The 14602-nt window shown below is 42.6% G+C and overlaps 1 protein-coding gene across 3 annotated transcripts in view; it reads right to left on the reverse strand.

The window, feature by feature from the left end:
- Nucleotides 1-14602, reverse strand: part of LOC147029406 (polypeptide N-acetylgalactosaminyltransferase 1) — a 472683-nt gene that overhangs the window by 40893 nt on the left and 417188 nt on the right. For all 3 annotated transcript variants that reach the window (XM_085872448.1, XM_085872449.1, XM_085872450.1), the window contains 2 exons: nucleotides 12343-12441; nucleotides 6497-6631 (listed from right to left, as the gene is read on the reverse strand). In XM_085872448.1, coding sequence (XP_085728574.1) covers nucleotides 6497-6631; nucleotides 12343-12441 — 234 coding nt within the window. The remainder of the gene's footprint in view (nucleotides 1-6496; nucleotides 6632-12342; nucleotides 12442-14602) is intronic.

Consider the following 14602-nt stretch of genomic DNA (forward strand, 5'->3'; position numbering starts at 1 on the left):
GCTTTTCAACAGATATTTAATAAAAGTAAGAGAAAACCTAAGAAATTGTGGACTGATGAGGGTAGAGAGTTTTATAACAAGACATTTATGAATTTTTTAAAAAATAACTATTACATTATACAGTACCTTTAATGAAGGGAAGGCAGTTGTTGTTGAACGTTTTAATCGTACCTTAAAAGAGAGACTATATAAAAAATTCACACAACTCGGTTCACAACAATGGTTATCTTTTATTCAGGATATTGTGGATAAGTATAATGACACGATTCACACGTCAACGAATATGAAGCCATCAGAAACATTTACAAAATTAAAATATGAAAAAGAGATTAATGTCAGAAAACCTAAGTTCAAAGTTGGTGATATCGTAAGAATATATAGGTGGAAATCTCATTTTGAAAAGGGTTTTACTGAACGATGGACGAAAGAACTTTTTAAAATTGTTGATGTAATAGATACAGTTCCTTGGACTTATAAAATATATGATTTGGAAGGGGAAGAGATTTTAGGTTCATTTTATTCACAGGAATTACAAAAGACAAAACTAAGCATATAATACACCTTTGTGGACACTAGAGGGACAAGTCCGAGGTGTATTACAGTATATAATGTGTGTCAAGGGGGACGTTCTTAGATCTGTGAACCCCAAACACAGAATCCTCAACTGAATAGTCAAGGCTTAACTTTTGTTTGTGTGTGTGTGTGCAATGGGAGCAATAGGTTGGCGCTTCACTCCCTCCTACTATACACCGTTGTGGACACTCGAGGGCCAAGTCCGAGGTGTATAACAGTATATAATGTGTGTCAAGGGGGACGTTCTTAGATCTGTGAACCCCAAACACAGAATCCTCAACTGAATAGTCAAGGCTTAACTTTTGTTTGTTGATGTGTATGTGTGTGTGTCCCAACCCTCACATTCAAAATCTCAACCCCAACCCTCACATTCAAAATCTCAACCCCAACTCAATCCTCGCCCAACACAATGTCTTTTTCAAAATGAGATTTCCACCTATATATATATATTTTTACGTTTTTTTTTTTCTTCTTCCAATTCTGTCTTTTAAGGCTTTCAGGTTTGATGACGTAGAAAGGGGAGGAAGCCTGCACTTTCCTCCCAGAACTTTCTTGATCTTGCTCCCATCAAGCACCATCCGACAAAGAACTACATCGATAGGTTTAGATCCCAAAGAGTGATAGCAACTCCAAAAGTCTCCAAAATATAAATAAATAAAATAATAATAATAATAAATAAATAAATAAATAAATAAAAGCCCCCAAAAAAGTTTCAAGTGTCCAACATAAACCCAACTTTCCAAGTCTTCAAGGTATAACCACATTCCCGTTGAGTTTCCAAGATATGTATCACATTGTGAGTTATCAATCCAGAACCCACATTTCAAGTATTCAAAGTAAAACCAACTTACAAAGTCTCTTAAGGATAACTCATTTACTGATTTTTTCAAAATTTGTGAGTCTCCAAGGTAGGACCCATATTTAGAACCATCTTGGCAGAACCCTTTTCCTGAGTCTCCAAGGTAGTTATTTAAACCATCAAGGCAGAACTCATTTACTGATTTTTCAAAATTTGTGAGTCTCCAAGGTAGGCCCCATATTTAGAACCATCTTGGCAGAACCCTTTTCCTGAGTCTCCAAGGTAGTTATTAAAACCATCAAGGCAGAACTCATTTCTTGATTTTTTCAAAATTTGTGAGTCTCCAAGGTAGGCCCCATATTTAGAACCATCTTGGCAGAACCCTTTTCCTGAGTCTCCAAGGTAGTTATTAAAACCATCAAGGCAGAACTCATTTACTGATTTTTTCAAAATTTGTGAGTCTCCAAGGTAAAACTTGTATTCTGGCTCATCAAGGTATAACTTGTTCAGTGGGTATTGTCTTGATAACTCACAATGAGTACTATTGCTGTAAAACTCTTTTTCAGGATTTTGCTGGTCTCCAAGGTATAACTCTTTGGTTGGGTCATCAAGGACGAACTCGTTCTGTGGGTCTTGGTCGCTCATAAGGTCTTCAACCAAGCCAACAATTTCGCCCCAAGTTGTAGCAAAAGCAGTATTTTCATTTCGTATTTCAGACACAATTTCCTGTGAGAGAAAATAATAATGTATTAATTAAGTTATTTAATTATTAAATGAGTATGCTTCAATCAAAGTTTGAAAATAGGAAAATAAAAAATCTTACCTCAATAGATAAGAGGTTTGAATCCAGTTCATCAACTTGAAGGTTTAGTTCCATACAAGACAGAGAGTTCCAAGGAACACCAAAGTCATCCCACTCAAGGTCTTGGTCGCTCATAAGGTCTTCAACCAAGCCAACAATTTCCCCCAAGTTGTAGCAAAAGCAGTATTTTCATTTCGTATTTCAGACACAATTTCCTGTGAGAGAAAATAATAATGTATTAATTAAGTTATTTAATTATTAAATGAGTATGCTTCAATCAAAGTTTGAAAATAGGAAAATAAAAAATCTTACCTCAATAGATAAGAGGTTTGAATCCAGTTCATCAACTTGAAGGTTTAGTTGCATAGAAGACAGAGAGTTTGAGACAAGCACACAGCACACCATTGCCAGCAAGAACAAATGTTTAAAATGGAGCCTGGGTTTGAAGTTTTTATAGAGAAAGACTGGTGGGTGTGGTTTCCTTTGGAAATTCCCTGGGCAAGCCTAGGCAAGCCTTCATTGGGAAATTTTTCAAAACCATAACATCCTGTAATTTTCTAGTGATTTCTTTGTGAGTCAGAGATGAACTGGAAATGATGTAAGAGTGGGCGGGGCTTAGCAAAAGTAGGCGGAGCTTAGGAAAAGTGGGCGTGGCTTAGAAAAAATACCTTATGAAAAGTGGGCGGAGCTTAGCAAAAGTAGGCGGAGCTTAGGAAAAGTGGGCGGGGCTTATTGAATACCTTGTGGAAAGTGGGCGGGGCTTAACAAAAGTGGGCGGGGCTTAAAGAAAAGTGGGCGGGGCTTAACAAAAAATAACCTGTGGCTCAGGAGGTGGTCAAACAAGAGCATTAAGAGAAGTTTATCATTTCGTAATGGCACAAAAGGGGTATCTTAAAAAATATAAAGATTCAAATGTTTTGTTTGTCAATATTTTAGATGGGGATTATTGTGCAAAGAAAATTAAACTATTGAAGGAATTTGAGAATGAACAAATCTTTATAGGTTCAATGAGTGAGCTGTTCAACCCCCAGGTGTTCAATTCAATGAGGTTCAACCTCCAAGTTAAAAGGGGAGACAAATAAATATACCTTGGGATAAAAAGGGGGTTTATTTTTAGGGAAAAAAAATATAAATCGCTGAAAATCCCCCATTCATTTACATGGGGAAAAGTGAGCCAGAATCAGTATTCTTACCCTACTTATATATATATACAAATATATATACATATATATATATATATATATATATATATATATATATATATATATATATATATATATATATATATATATATATATATATACATATACATATATATATATATATATATATATATATATATATGTAAATATATATACATATATATATATATATATATATATATATATATATATATATATATATATATATATACATATATAATATAGTTTTTGGCCCGATCACTAAATGGTGAGGAATCTCTTTAAAAATTCTCGCATCCAGTTCCGTATCCAGACCTTCATCAAAATCTAATGAAATCTAACCTTGTCAAACACCCAACCTGTCCACCAATTATCGTCAAAATCCAACCATTATTGGAGATATCCTGTTGACAGACAGACAAACAGACAGGGGTGAAAACATAACCTCCGTCCACCTTTGGTGGCGAAGGTAAAAATGTGCGTATTCCCCGATAGGTCTGTTTAGCTATCACACATACAGTAGGTTATATTAGCCAATCAAATTGTTGAAAGGTGGAATGCACCATTCAGAACACACTTTAAACAGGTGAAGAATGTGCTGGATATTTGGGGAAAAAGTTAAGACAAAAGGTTGAATTTAGAGTAATTGGCACAAAATTAACTTGGTTTTACTTAATGCCTGGGGAGGAGTGATGTCGTGATAAGTAGAGAAAAATACATGCTTTCCCGCATTAATATATGATAAAATGCATAATTTATTACATTAATCAAAGTCTGTAAGCTCTAAAGTTTTTCCCATAATACATTGCCCACATACATACAACCGGTGGAAATGAAGTAATTATTAAATGGATGCAATATTGCACATTATTTTCGATGTTCATGATTATTTGGAGTACTTCATGAGTTTGAATGATTGAAACCCTGACAGTGTCCAAGATGATCCATTCCATTGTGATATGTTTGTGATAAATAATAGAACACTTTGTTTTGGCCACAACTTCACCCTCATTGCATCTATTGCTCGACAAATGCTTCAGTTTGCTTTGAGAAATTCGCTCTTCTCCAGATTTTTCGTTCAACCAAGTGTCAATTTTTTTTATGGGACTGGCAGGATTGCTGATTTACACTCACCTCTGAGCTTGTCTGGTTTGATCATCTCGACTCAGCTATAAACTGTCATCCTGGTATTTCGTATGAATTTTGCATCAATGCATCGAACGTTGGGTGAGGCCGTCCATCGGATGGACATTAAACTGGACATCCAGTTTGCCAGCATTAGTTGGTGAACATTAAAGATCCCAAATTGTCTTTCGCGAAGAGTAGACAAATTATTGCCGACAACCTGGCTAAATTACAAATTCCTTCCCTGACTGCTGAGAAGGTAATGGCAAACCACCCAACATAATGCTTAGGAACTATTTTGGCAGCACCGGCTGCACTGTGTAAAGAGGATGATGATGATGATGATGATGAAGAAGAAGAAGAAGAAGAAGAAGAAGAAGAAGAAGAAGAAGAAGAAGAAGAAGAAGAAGAAGAAGAAGAAGAAGAAGAAGAAGAAGAAGAAGAAGAAGAAGATGAAGAAGAAGAAGAAGAAGAAGAAGAAGAAGAAGAAGAAGAAGAAGAAGAAGAAGAAGAAGAAGAAGAAGAAGAAGAAGAAGAAGAAGAAGAAGAAGAAGAAGAAGAAAAAGAAGAAGAAAAAGAAGAAGAAGAAGAAGAAGAAGAAGAAGAAGAAGAAGAAGAAAAAGAAGAAGAAGAAGAAAAAAAAGAAAAAGAAGAAGAAGAAGAAGAAGAAGAAGAAGAAGAAGAAGAAGAAGAAGAAGAAGAAGAAGAAGAAGAAGAAGAAGAAGAAGAAGAAGAAGAAGAAGAAGAAGAAGAAGAAGAAGAAGAAGAAGAAGAAGAAGAAGAAGAAGAAGAAGAAGAAGATCCTTTGTACGAGGAATGAATTGGTGAAATTGCCATCTATATCACTCGTCTTAAATATAACCATGCTTTCACTGTCACATTAAATCATCATCCAAAACCTTAAAAACAAGTTTAAAGTCATTAGTCTCACCAACTGACAAAAGATGGACTGAAGGATGATGTTTCGAAAAATAAATAAATAAATAAACCAATGTCACCAACAGGGTGACCCGTATCTTGCCAAAAGGTGACCACGTGTGACTTCTTTAAGGTCACACTGAGGTCAACAGAGCTGCTATCCACCAGGAGCGACTCCTTGAGGAATATCTGCCTACGAGAGATTCCGATGAGAATCGTTCTCCAGAGTAACCATGGAAAATATGCTTTTGCCTCATAACGTCACCAAATGACGTCATAATATCTCAAGCTTGACATATCTAGAAAGCACTCATCGAGGTGTTCAATTTGAGGTACCACACGATATGGTTCCTAAAACTTGAAAATTTGACCTTGGGGTCAAATATGTTTGACCTGAGGCGCTAACCATGAAGGTCAAGGCCAATCGCCACTAAAATTAATCAGCTGAGCGCCAGACCATGAATTATATTCCCATGAAGTTTGAAGACGATCCGATCAAAATTACTCAAAAAATAAGGGTTTCGTCGACTCCCCTGATTTGCGACAAAGTGACCTTGACCTTTGACCTTGACCTTCAAAATTTTATGCACTGAAAGGGACCTCTATAGGTCTCTGATATGCGAATTTACAAAAATTTCCAATGATAACTGTGCTCTGCAGAGTGATTTATACGTGATCACAGACCAATAACAACAAAAAAAAAAACAACAAAAAAAACACATGAAGGTCAAGGCCAATTGCCACCAAAAATTAATCAGCTGAGCGCCAGACCATGAACTATATTCCCATGAAGTTTGAAGACGATTCGATCAAAATTACTCAAAAAAATAAGGGTTTCGTCGACTCCCCTGATTTGTGACAAAGTGACCTTGACCTCTGACCTTGACCTTCAACATTTTGTGCACTGAAAGGGACCTCTATAGGCCTCTGATATGCGAAGTTACAAAAATTTCCAACGATAACTGTGCTCTGCAGAATTTTTTATACGTGATTACAGACGAAAAAAACAAAACAAAAAAAAACATACAAGCTGATTAACATATCTTGCCAAAACGAAATTTTGGCAAGATAATAAATAATAAAAAAAGAAGAACGTACCTGCCGGTCATATTCCCAAAGCTGGTTACCCTTCATGTGATGACACTTCAGCATAAGAACAGGCCCACTGAGCCGTGACACGTCCAGGCACAAGTCATCTGTGCGAATCTCTTTCTCTGCCGTGTATGAAAATACCTGCATCATCCAGCATGAACAATCAGTAGGTGGAGGATAACATGGTCAGGAATTATGTAGCATGATTATATGAATCATATCATGTAGCCTTTGAGATATCTTGCTCATAGACAGACAAACAAACAGACAGGCAGACAGACAGACAGACAGGCAGGCAGGCAGGCAGACAGACAGACAGACAGACAGACAGACAAGGGTAAGAACACAACCTCCATCCACCTTCCCTGGCAGAGGTCACTGGAACGGTACTCGGCAGAGTGCATACATCCGCCAGGTTGAACTGTTTACGCTTTGTACCCTATACTATGGGTAGGCCAGATCTGCATGTGAACCTGAACCAAATCAAATTGGCTTGTTCTTGTTACCTTCCCAATTCATCCAAGTTTAGTCATAATCTGTGCATCACTTTTTGAAATTGTGTGAATATAAATATATATATATATATATATATATATATATATATATATATATATATATATATATATATATATATATATATATATATATATATATATATATATATATATACACACATATAAATATTGTTGTGGTTGACGAAATTCGCAAACCACCATTCAGGTCCCTTAGGTGAGATATCTCTGTAAGTATATGTGTAGTTAGGCCCAAACCCGTTGTTTCGAGGGAATAAATGTCATTCATTCGGGCTGCGACCCTTCTAGATAGCCGTTTTTCTTTTACTATCTTTATTTTGGACCAGCCGCCATTACTACCATTACTACCACCACCAACCACGTCTCAACAGCCATCACACAACAACCACCAACCGCAACGCCGCTTCACAACCACAGCCACGACCATTGCCGTCACATCTCGCTCTCGCAACCATCGCATCACCGCCATTCCTGCGCCGCTTGTGGACACTGATCCTGGACTCGTGCAGGGTGCGCGCCGAGCGGCGGGTGCAAAAACACCAGCCTTTCCGAAGAAATCGGATCAAAAACGATTCACGCCCACTTCTGTTCCATCCTATCAGCGAGCATGGGGCGATTTGGCCCCGCCTCCAGGTGCGTCGGAGTATAATCGCTATATGCAGATTCGCGGATCAAAAAGCATTCACGCCCACTTTTCCTCTGTCCAATGGGGAGCCAGCCAGAGGTAAAGGGTCGAAGGTGAAGGAGCGAAGCCACGGGGGCTATAAAGGGCCGCGTTCGCTCGCCAAAAAGGCAGTTGAGTTGGGAAGAGTCGGAGTAAGCAGTCAGTCAAGGAGAGTTGAGAAGAGAAGAGTCGGAGAAAGCAGTTGGACGGAGCTGGAAAGAGTGGAGAGTTGGAGAGTGGTGGTGGCGGCGGCGAAGGCAGTCGAGAGGGCGCTCGTGTCAGGGTCGGGGAGCTGCGGAGAGGGGAGGCCGGTAACGCGACCGAGGTCGCGGTGGAGACGCTCGTCGCGGGACCCGAGCCAGCGAGATATCCTCATTCCCCCGAGCATCAACAACCCCCTCCTGTTCCCCCCCCCCGCGCTGAGATAGTGTGAGAAGGGGGCCCCGTTCCCACCCCATTTCCAGGCAGTGCCAGCGAGGCCCGCGGAGTCGGGGCGCCACCGCCATTTTGCGGCTCATCACCAGACGGGTTGGCTCGACGCGGTCTCGGCCCCAGGCCCGTCTGCCCCCCCCCTCATCGTTGAGGGTGGTCCCTTTCTCTTTTGCTTTGAGTATATGTGTTGTCGGCGCCGTCTGTGAAGTAAAACTGTATAAGTGTTGCCGTGTGCTCGGTAGTCGGTAGTAGATCTGCAGTGTGTTTTTCTCTTTTACATTTGCTTTTTGTGCATTATTGTATTGTTTCTTCTTTTACATTTGCTTTTGGTGTATAATTGTATATGTGTGCTATCCGTGTGCCATCGCGAAATAAATGTGCTTTATGTTGAACTGTTTTTCCCGTTTCGCTTCATCTTTTCTTTCATTGAATCTCCATCTTACTTCACCTAAAGGGTTGGTAGTGGGCTAAATACGCCCGAGAATTAATCGGAACCGTCGAGGCCGACGATAACACCGCTCGGTTATCCCGATAGTGCGGAACGGGTCGCTTAAAGTGGCCCGTGTCCGAAGTCGACCTGCGGCGAGGTGCGATCGCCCAGTCTACCCTCCGTGTGGGTACTTAGGTAGGTCGAATTTGGCGAGCAACCCTATCCCACGCGGGGGGCCGATTGGCACGATCGTGGTGAGGCCGAAAGGCCCACCCGTGACTAGTTCCCGGCGTTAGTCCGAGAGGGTCACGACGGGATTGTCCGTCCGGTGGGCGACGTGCCGCGATTCGAGTTACGTGGCCGGTCGCACGCCGGCGGGCGCGAATCCGCAACAATATATATATATATATATATATATATATATATATATATATATATATATGTATATATACATACATATATATGGTGTATATATTGTTGCGGATTCGCGCCCGCCGGCGTGCGGACGGCCACGCAACTCGAATCGCGGCACGTCGCCCACCGGACGGACAATCCAGTCGTGACCCTCTCGGACTAACGCCGGGAACTCGTCACGGGTGGACCTTTCGGTCTCACCACGATCGTGCCAATCGGCCCCCACGTGGGATAGGGTTGCTCGCCAAATTCGACCTACCTAAGTACCCACACGGAGGGTAGACCGGGCGATCGCACCTCGCCGCAGGTCGACTTCGGACACGGGCCACTTTAAGCGACCCGTTCCGTACTATCGGGATAACCGAGCGGTGTTATTCGTCGGCCTCGACGGTTCGATTAATTATCGGGCGTTTTTGCCCACGACCAACCCTTTACGTGAAGCAAGATGGAGATTCAATGAAAGAAAAGACGAAGCGAAGCGGGAAAACAGTTCAACATAACTCACATTTATTTCGCGCTGAACGGGAAGCACACATATACAATTACACCAAAAGCACATGTAAAAGGAGAAGAAACACAATATTACACAAAAAGCAAATGTAAAAGAGAAACACGATGCAGAGCTATCCGACTACCGAGCACACGGCAACACTTATACAATTTTACTTCACAGACGGCGCCGACAACACAGATACCCAAAGCAAAAGAAAAAGAACCACCCTCAAGGATGAGGGGGGTAGGCGGGCCTGGGGCCGAGACCGTGTCGGGCCTACCCGTCTGATGATGAGACGCGGAGCGGCGGTGGCGCCTCAACTCCGCGGGCCTCGCGGACAGTGTCTGGTAGGGGGTGGGAAAGGGGCTCCCATGTCGCACTATCTCAGCGTGGGGGGAAACAGGAGGGGGTTGTTGATGCTCGGGGGATGGCGGATATCACCCTGTCTCGGGTCCCGCGACGAGCGTCTCCTCCTTGACCTCGGTCGCGTTGCTGGCCTCTCCCTCTGCAGCTCCCGGCACCGACGCGAGCACCCCCTCGTCCGCCTTCGCCGCCGCCACCTCTCCACAGCTCCGTCTAATCGCCCTCTCCGTCTCCTCTCTTGGCTCGTCCCAACTCTTCTCTCTTGACTTCTCCCCTCCGAACTCTGACTCTTCTTCCCAGCTCCACCGACAACTCGTTCCAACGCACCACTCTCAACTTCTTTTACTGACGAACGCAGCCGTTTATATAAGCCCCGTGGCTTCGCTCCTTCACCTTTGACCCTCTGCCTCCGACCCTTCACCTCTCTAACTGGCTCCCCATTGGACCGAGGAAAAGTGGGCGTGAATGCTTTTTGATCCATGAATTTGCATATAGCGTCCTCACTCCAACGCCCTGGAGGCGGGGCCAATTCGCCCCAGCTCGCCGATAGGACGGAACAGAAGTGGGCGTGAGTCGTTTTTGATCCGTTTTTCTCGGAAAGTCTGTGATGTTTCTGAACACGCTGCTCGGTGCGCGCCCTACACGAGTCCAGTATCGGTGCCCACAAGTGGCGCGAGAATGGTGGGGATGCGACGGTGGCGAGTTGTGACGGTAAAGGTCGTGGCTGTTGTTGTGAAGCGGCGTTGTGGTTGGTGGTTGTTGTTGTGAAGCGGCGTTGTGGTTGGTGGTTGTTGTTGTGAAGCGGCGTTGTGGTTGGTGGTTGTTGTTGTGAAGCGGCGTTGTGGTTGGTGGTTGTTGTGAAGCGGCGTTGTGGTTGGTGGTTGTTGTGTGACGGCTGTTGAGACATGGTTGGTGGTGGTAGTAATGGCGGCTAGTCCAAAATAAAGATAGTAAAAGAAAAACGGCTATCCTGAAGAGTCGCAGCCCGACTGAATGACATTTATTCCCTCTAGACAACGGGTTTGGGCCTAACTACACATATACTTACAGAGATATCTCACCTAAGGGACCTGAATGGTGGTTTGCGATTTTGGTCAACCACAACAATATGTATATACTATAACGTTTTTGGCCCCATCTCTCAATGGTGAAGAATCACTTAAAAAAAAAAATTCTCGTTTCCAGATCCAAAATCTTCACCAAAAGCAAAGTGATTTGTCTCGGCACACACTCAACCTGTCCACCAAGTGTCGTCAGAATCCGTCCATAACTTTTTGAGAAATCCTGCTCACAGACAAACAGACAGACAAGGAGGAGGAGATTGGGACCCTACTCTGTGCAGAGCGTTGGTGCTGCCGAAGCAGTCTCCTTGGCTATTGGGCACAATCTTGGACGGGTTGCCACTCCGACACAGGATACCAGCATGCTGGCACTCATTTTGCCGACCTCGGAAGGATGACAGGCCGAGTTAACCGCACCTGGTATTAATTCAACAGCTGAGCGGGATTCAAACTCAGGACCCTTGGATCCAAAGCCCAGCACCCCAACCATGAAGCCAACACCAGGCATAGACAGACAAGACAGGGGTGAAAACATAACCTCCATCCACTTTAGGTGGTGGAGGTAAAAAATAACAATTTACAACAGAATTATTTATTCTTACAGCTTTGATTCTCGGGTTTAAAAATAATTAAATAAACAAAGTACATTAAAATAGATTTCCAGATCGAGTAACACATTAAAATTAATTAAATAGCAAGAAAAAATATCTAATTATCATTTCCAGCACATCATTGAGTGACCTCAACCTCTGGCAATGTGTTTTTTGTTTAAGTAATATTGTTGGCAGAGCACCAACTCCATTGTGCTGCAGTCAGTGGTAAATAGATCATTACGTCATTGCAACGAGACAATCATACAATCATTTGGACCGATTATCATCTCGAAGCAATTTTGGGCCTGCATGGCAATGAAACAGTGAATATCGCAGTGCGCCATACAAACACCCAGCCAGGTCCAAAGTACAGGTGAGACTGAATGACCAATAGTGGCCAAAATCAAATGGTGCAAAGATCACTAAATTGGTTTATCCTCCAACACCGCTTCATTGAAGCAGGGATGCACTTTATTTTTTTGCCCAAGTAATATTGTAATGTGTGTTTCGAGGAATCATCTTGTTCATGCCGAAGTGCAAAAGAAATAAAATTTCCCAACGGCATTCGACATTCTTCAATTTGTCCCTCATTTACGCGGCACTGCCTGTCAAGCCGCACTGCTACACTTATGGGTCATTACTACAAAATGTAATTACACCACTTTTACCCACCGCGTGACAAGAATACAAACAACAGATCTGCAGCAGAACATAACGTGCAGAGGATGGAACAAAAAAACAAAAAAACAGCCCAGAATCTGGCTCGCTAACTGAAGTGTGTGTACAGCCGCATCCAATGGATGTGCCTGTCACCGGCATGCAGGCACGTCGACGGGTGTTGGCATACACGCACACACATCAGTTCCCACCTGGTTTCCACCCATGCTGTGGCAGTTGAAGATGCCGATTTTCTCGTTTTCCTTCCGGCCCATGTTGTCCAAGCATTGGTTCGTCTCTTCGTTACGAATCTGGAAGAGCAATAAAAATCACATTTAACTTACAAGATAAAGAAAGACATGCCACACATTTCTCTCCAGTAAACTACAAAACAGGTGATCTAATATAAATGGACGAGTTGTGTGTGTGTATATAAATGGACGCCAGAGCAGCGTGTCGCTGCTCCGGCGTATGCTCCCACACCTGACCTGACCTGACCTGACCTGACCTGACCTGAACTGTGTGTGTGTGTGAGGCATTTTTTTGTGGAGTTCTTCTGGATCTTTCTGATGTGGAGAGTGATTCACAAAAATGATCATTATGATCTCCTGAGTTGATTAGGCTAATTAATTGCAAAGAACCAGAAGAATTTCCATGTTTTAAATGCACGCCATGATAAGATGTATGGAGCAGCTTTATAAGTCCTTCCGTGGCATGAAGTTTTAAATTACAAAATAAAGAACAGAAATAATGACAACATTGTAACAAAGCATATATTAATTAATTCCAATAATATGAACAACAATTACAAGAAAGCATCTGAAAATGCAAAGTCCGTCCGCTCTGTATTCGGACTTTTTCTTCCATATGCCAAAAGGTACACCTTTGACCTTTTGACCAAATTATTATTAATTTCTTATTCTCCAGATTCTCATCATAAAGCTTTGCTGAAAATTTCATGAAAAAAAGCTCAAATGGTGCAACACCATCTCCCGCTGAGTGGGGGACGGGCTAATAACAGTCGTATCATTTGGCAGTCCTTACTATATTTCACAGACCCAAGTTTGTGTGTTTATTTGTTTGTTGCGCTACTCCTTCTCCTGTTCTGGGATGATTACATCCATACTCGCAACATCGGATTAGTGTACTCGTATAGAGGTTTTCTTATCTTTGCCAGTGGTCTTGTAGGGGAGGGGTGAGAATGGGGTGGGGGGGGGAGGGAAGCGCACATGGTCTATGTAAATGTGTATCATGTCGCGCCGCCTCTAGGTGGGAGAGGGTATTACAAGTCTCCACCATTTACAGTTTGCAGTACAGTATTCCTGTGCCCACGTTTTCCAGTAGAGTGAGGTGTGTATGCACACGAGAGGAAGCAGAGATCAAAGGAACTGAAGGGATAAAGATGCACACAAGGAATGATGCACAAGGACTTTTGGCACAAGAGGAGGCCATTCCACCCCATCATGCCTGCGCTGCACCAAACCCAGTGTCATCACCCATCCACACACAAGCTACGGACAAGTCCTTCCAATATCCCCACCAATGCATCCAGGTATCTATCTGAATCCAACTGAAACGTATCCATCCCACTCCCCCTTCCCATCCACCCCCTGCTGCAACTACCTTTTCCAAGGAGACCATTCCATGCAATAACCACTCTCAGACTCAAAAAATCCCTCACTGGAAACTGTCCTCTCATCCTCTTTACCCTCAAGCTCCGTGAGTCGACGCCATTGTTCTTCGTAGTTGCCACATTTTGAGATGAAATATTCAGTTTTGTTGTTTACCCCATGAGTTGCCACTCGTCTTTCTTACAATTACAATGAATACGATGATGACGACAGGAATTAAACCAACAGCGAGACCTGCCAAGATACCCACCCATCCAATGGTGCTTTGAGGTGTACCTACGCACGAGCGGCCTTGTTTTTTTGCCGGTGAATGTCACAAGTGGCGTTATTTGTCGGAGCTTAATCGGCCGGGATGTGCACGAGTCACTGCCTCAGGGTATGGCTACTTCAAAGATGTAGTTCACCGGTGTTTCAGTGCATCTGGCACTACAAGCACGCTCCGTTGCTGTTCAATGCTATCAACTTCAAAACCCTCAAAGGACGTTCGCCATCTTCATTCATGCAACCTGCGTCAGGTTTATCGGCTCGGCACGACTCGAGCCACACACACAGTACATCATTGCTTTCAAATATGTTGGATGGCCGTCGTGCCGTAATAAAGGAAAGCAAAAGAGACGTTCTACGAGGAGTTGCTTTTGTAAATGGAAATGATGGTCATTCAGAAAACAAACACAAATGCATTGTTAAGAGTTTACGTTTCAATCCCAGTTGATTCAATATCTGGACTTAGTTTCAAACAAAAAAAAAATTGAGTCAAACATCATTTAACGGCAAAGTAAAGACACAATAAGTAAAGAGCAAACATCACTTTGTGAAATAAATGAAACAAATTAAATTTGAT

This window comes from Eptatretus burgeri, chromosome 3 (genome assembly GCF_056783735.1).
Source record: "Eptatretus burgeri isolate ZD-2024b chromosome 3, Ebu_testis_v1, whole genome shotgun sequence".
NCBI classification, from domain to species: domain Eukaryota; kingdom Metazoa; phylum Chordata; class Myxini; order Myxiniformes; family Myxinidae; genus Eptatretus; species Eptatretus burgeri.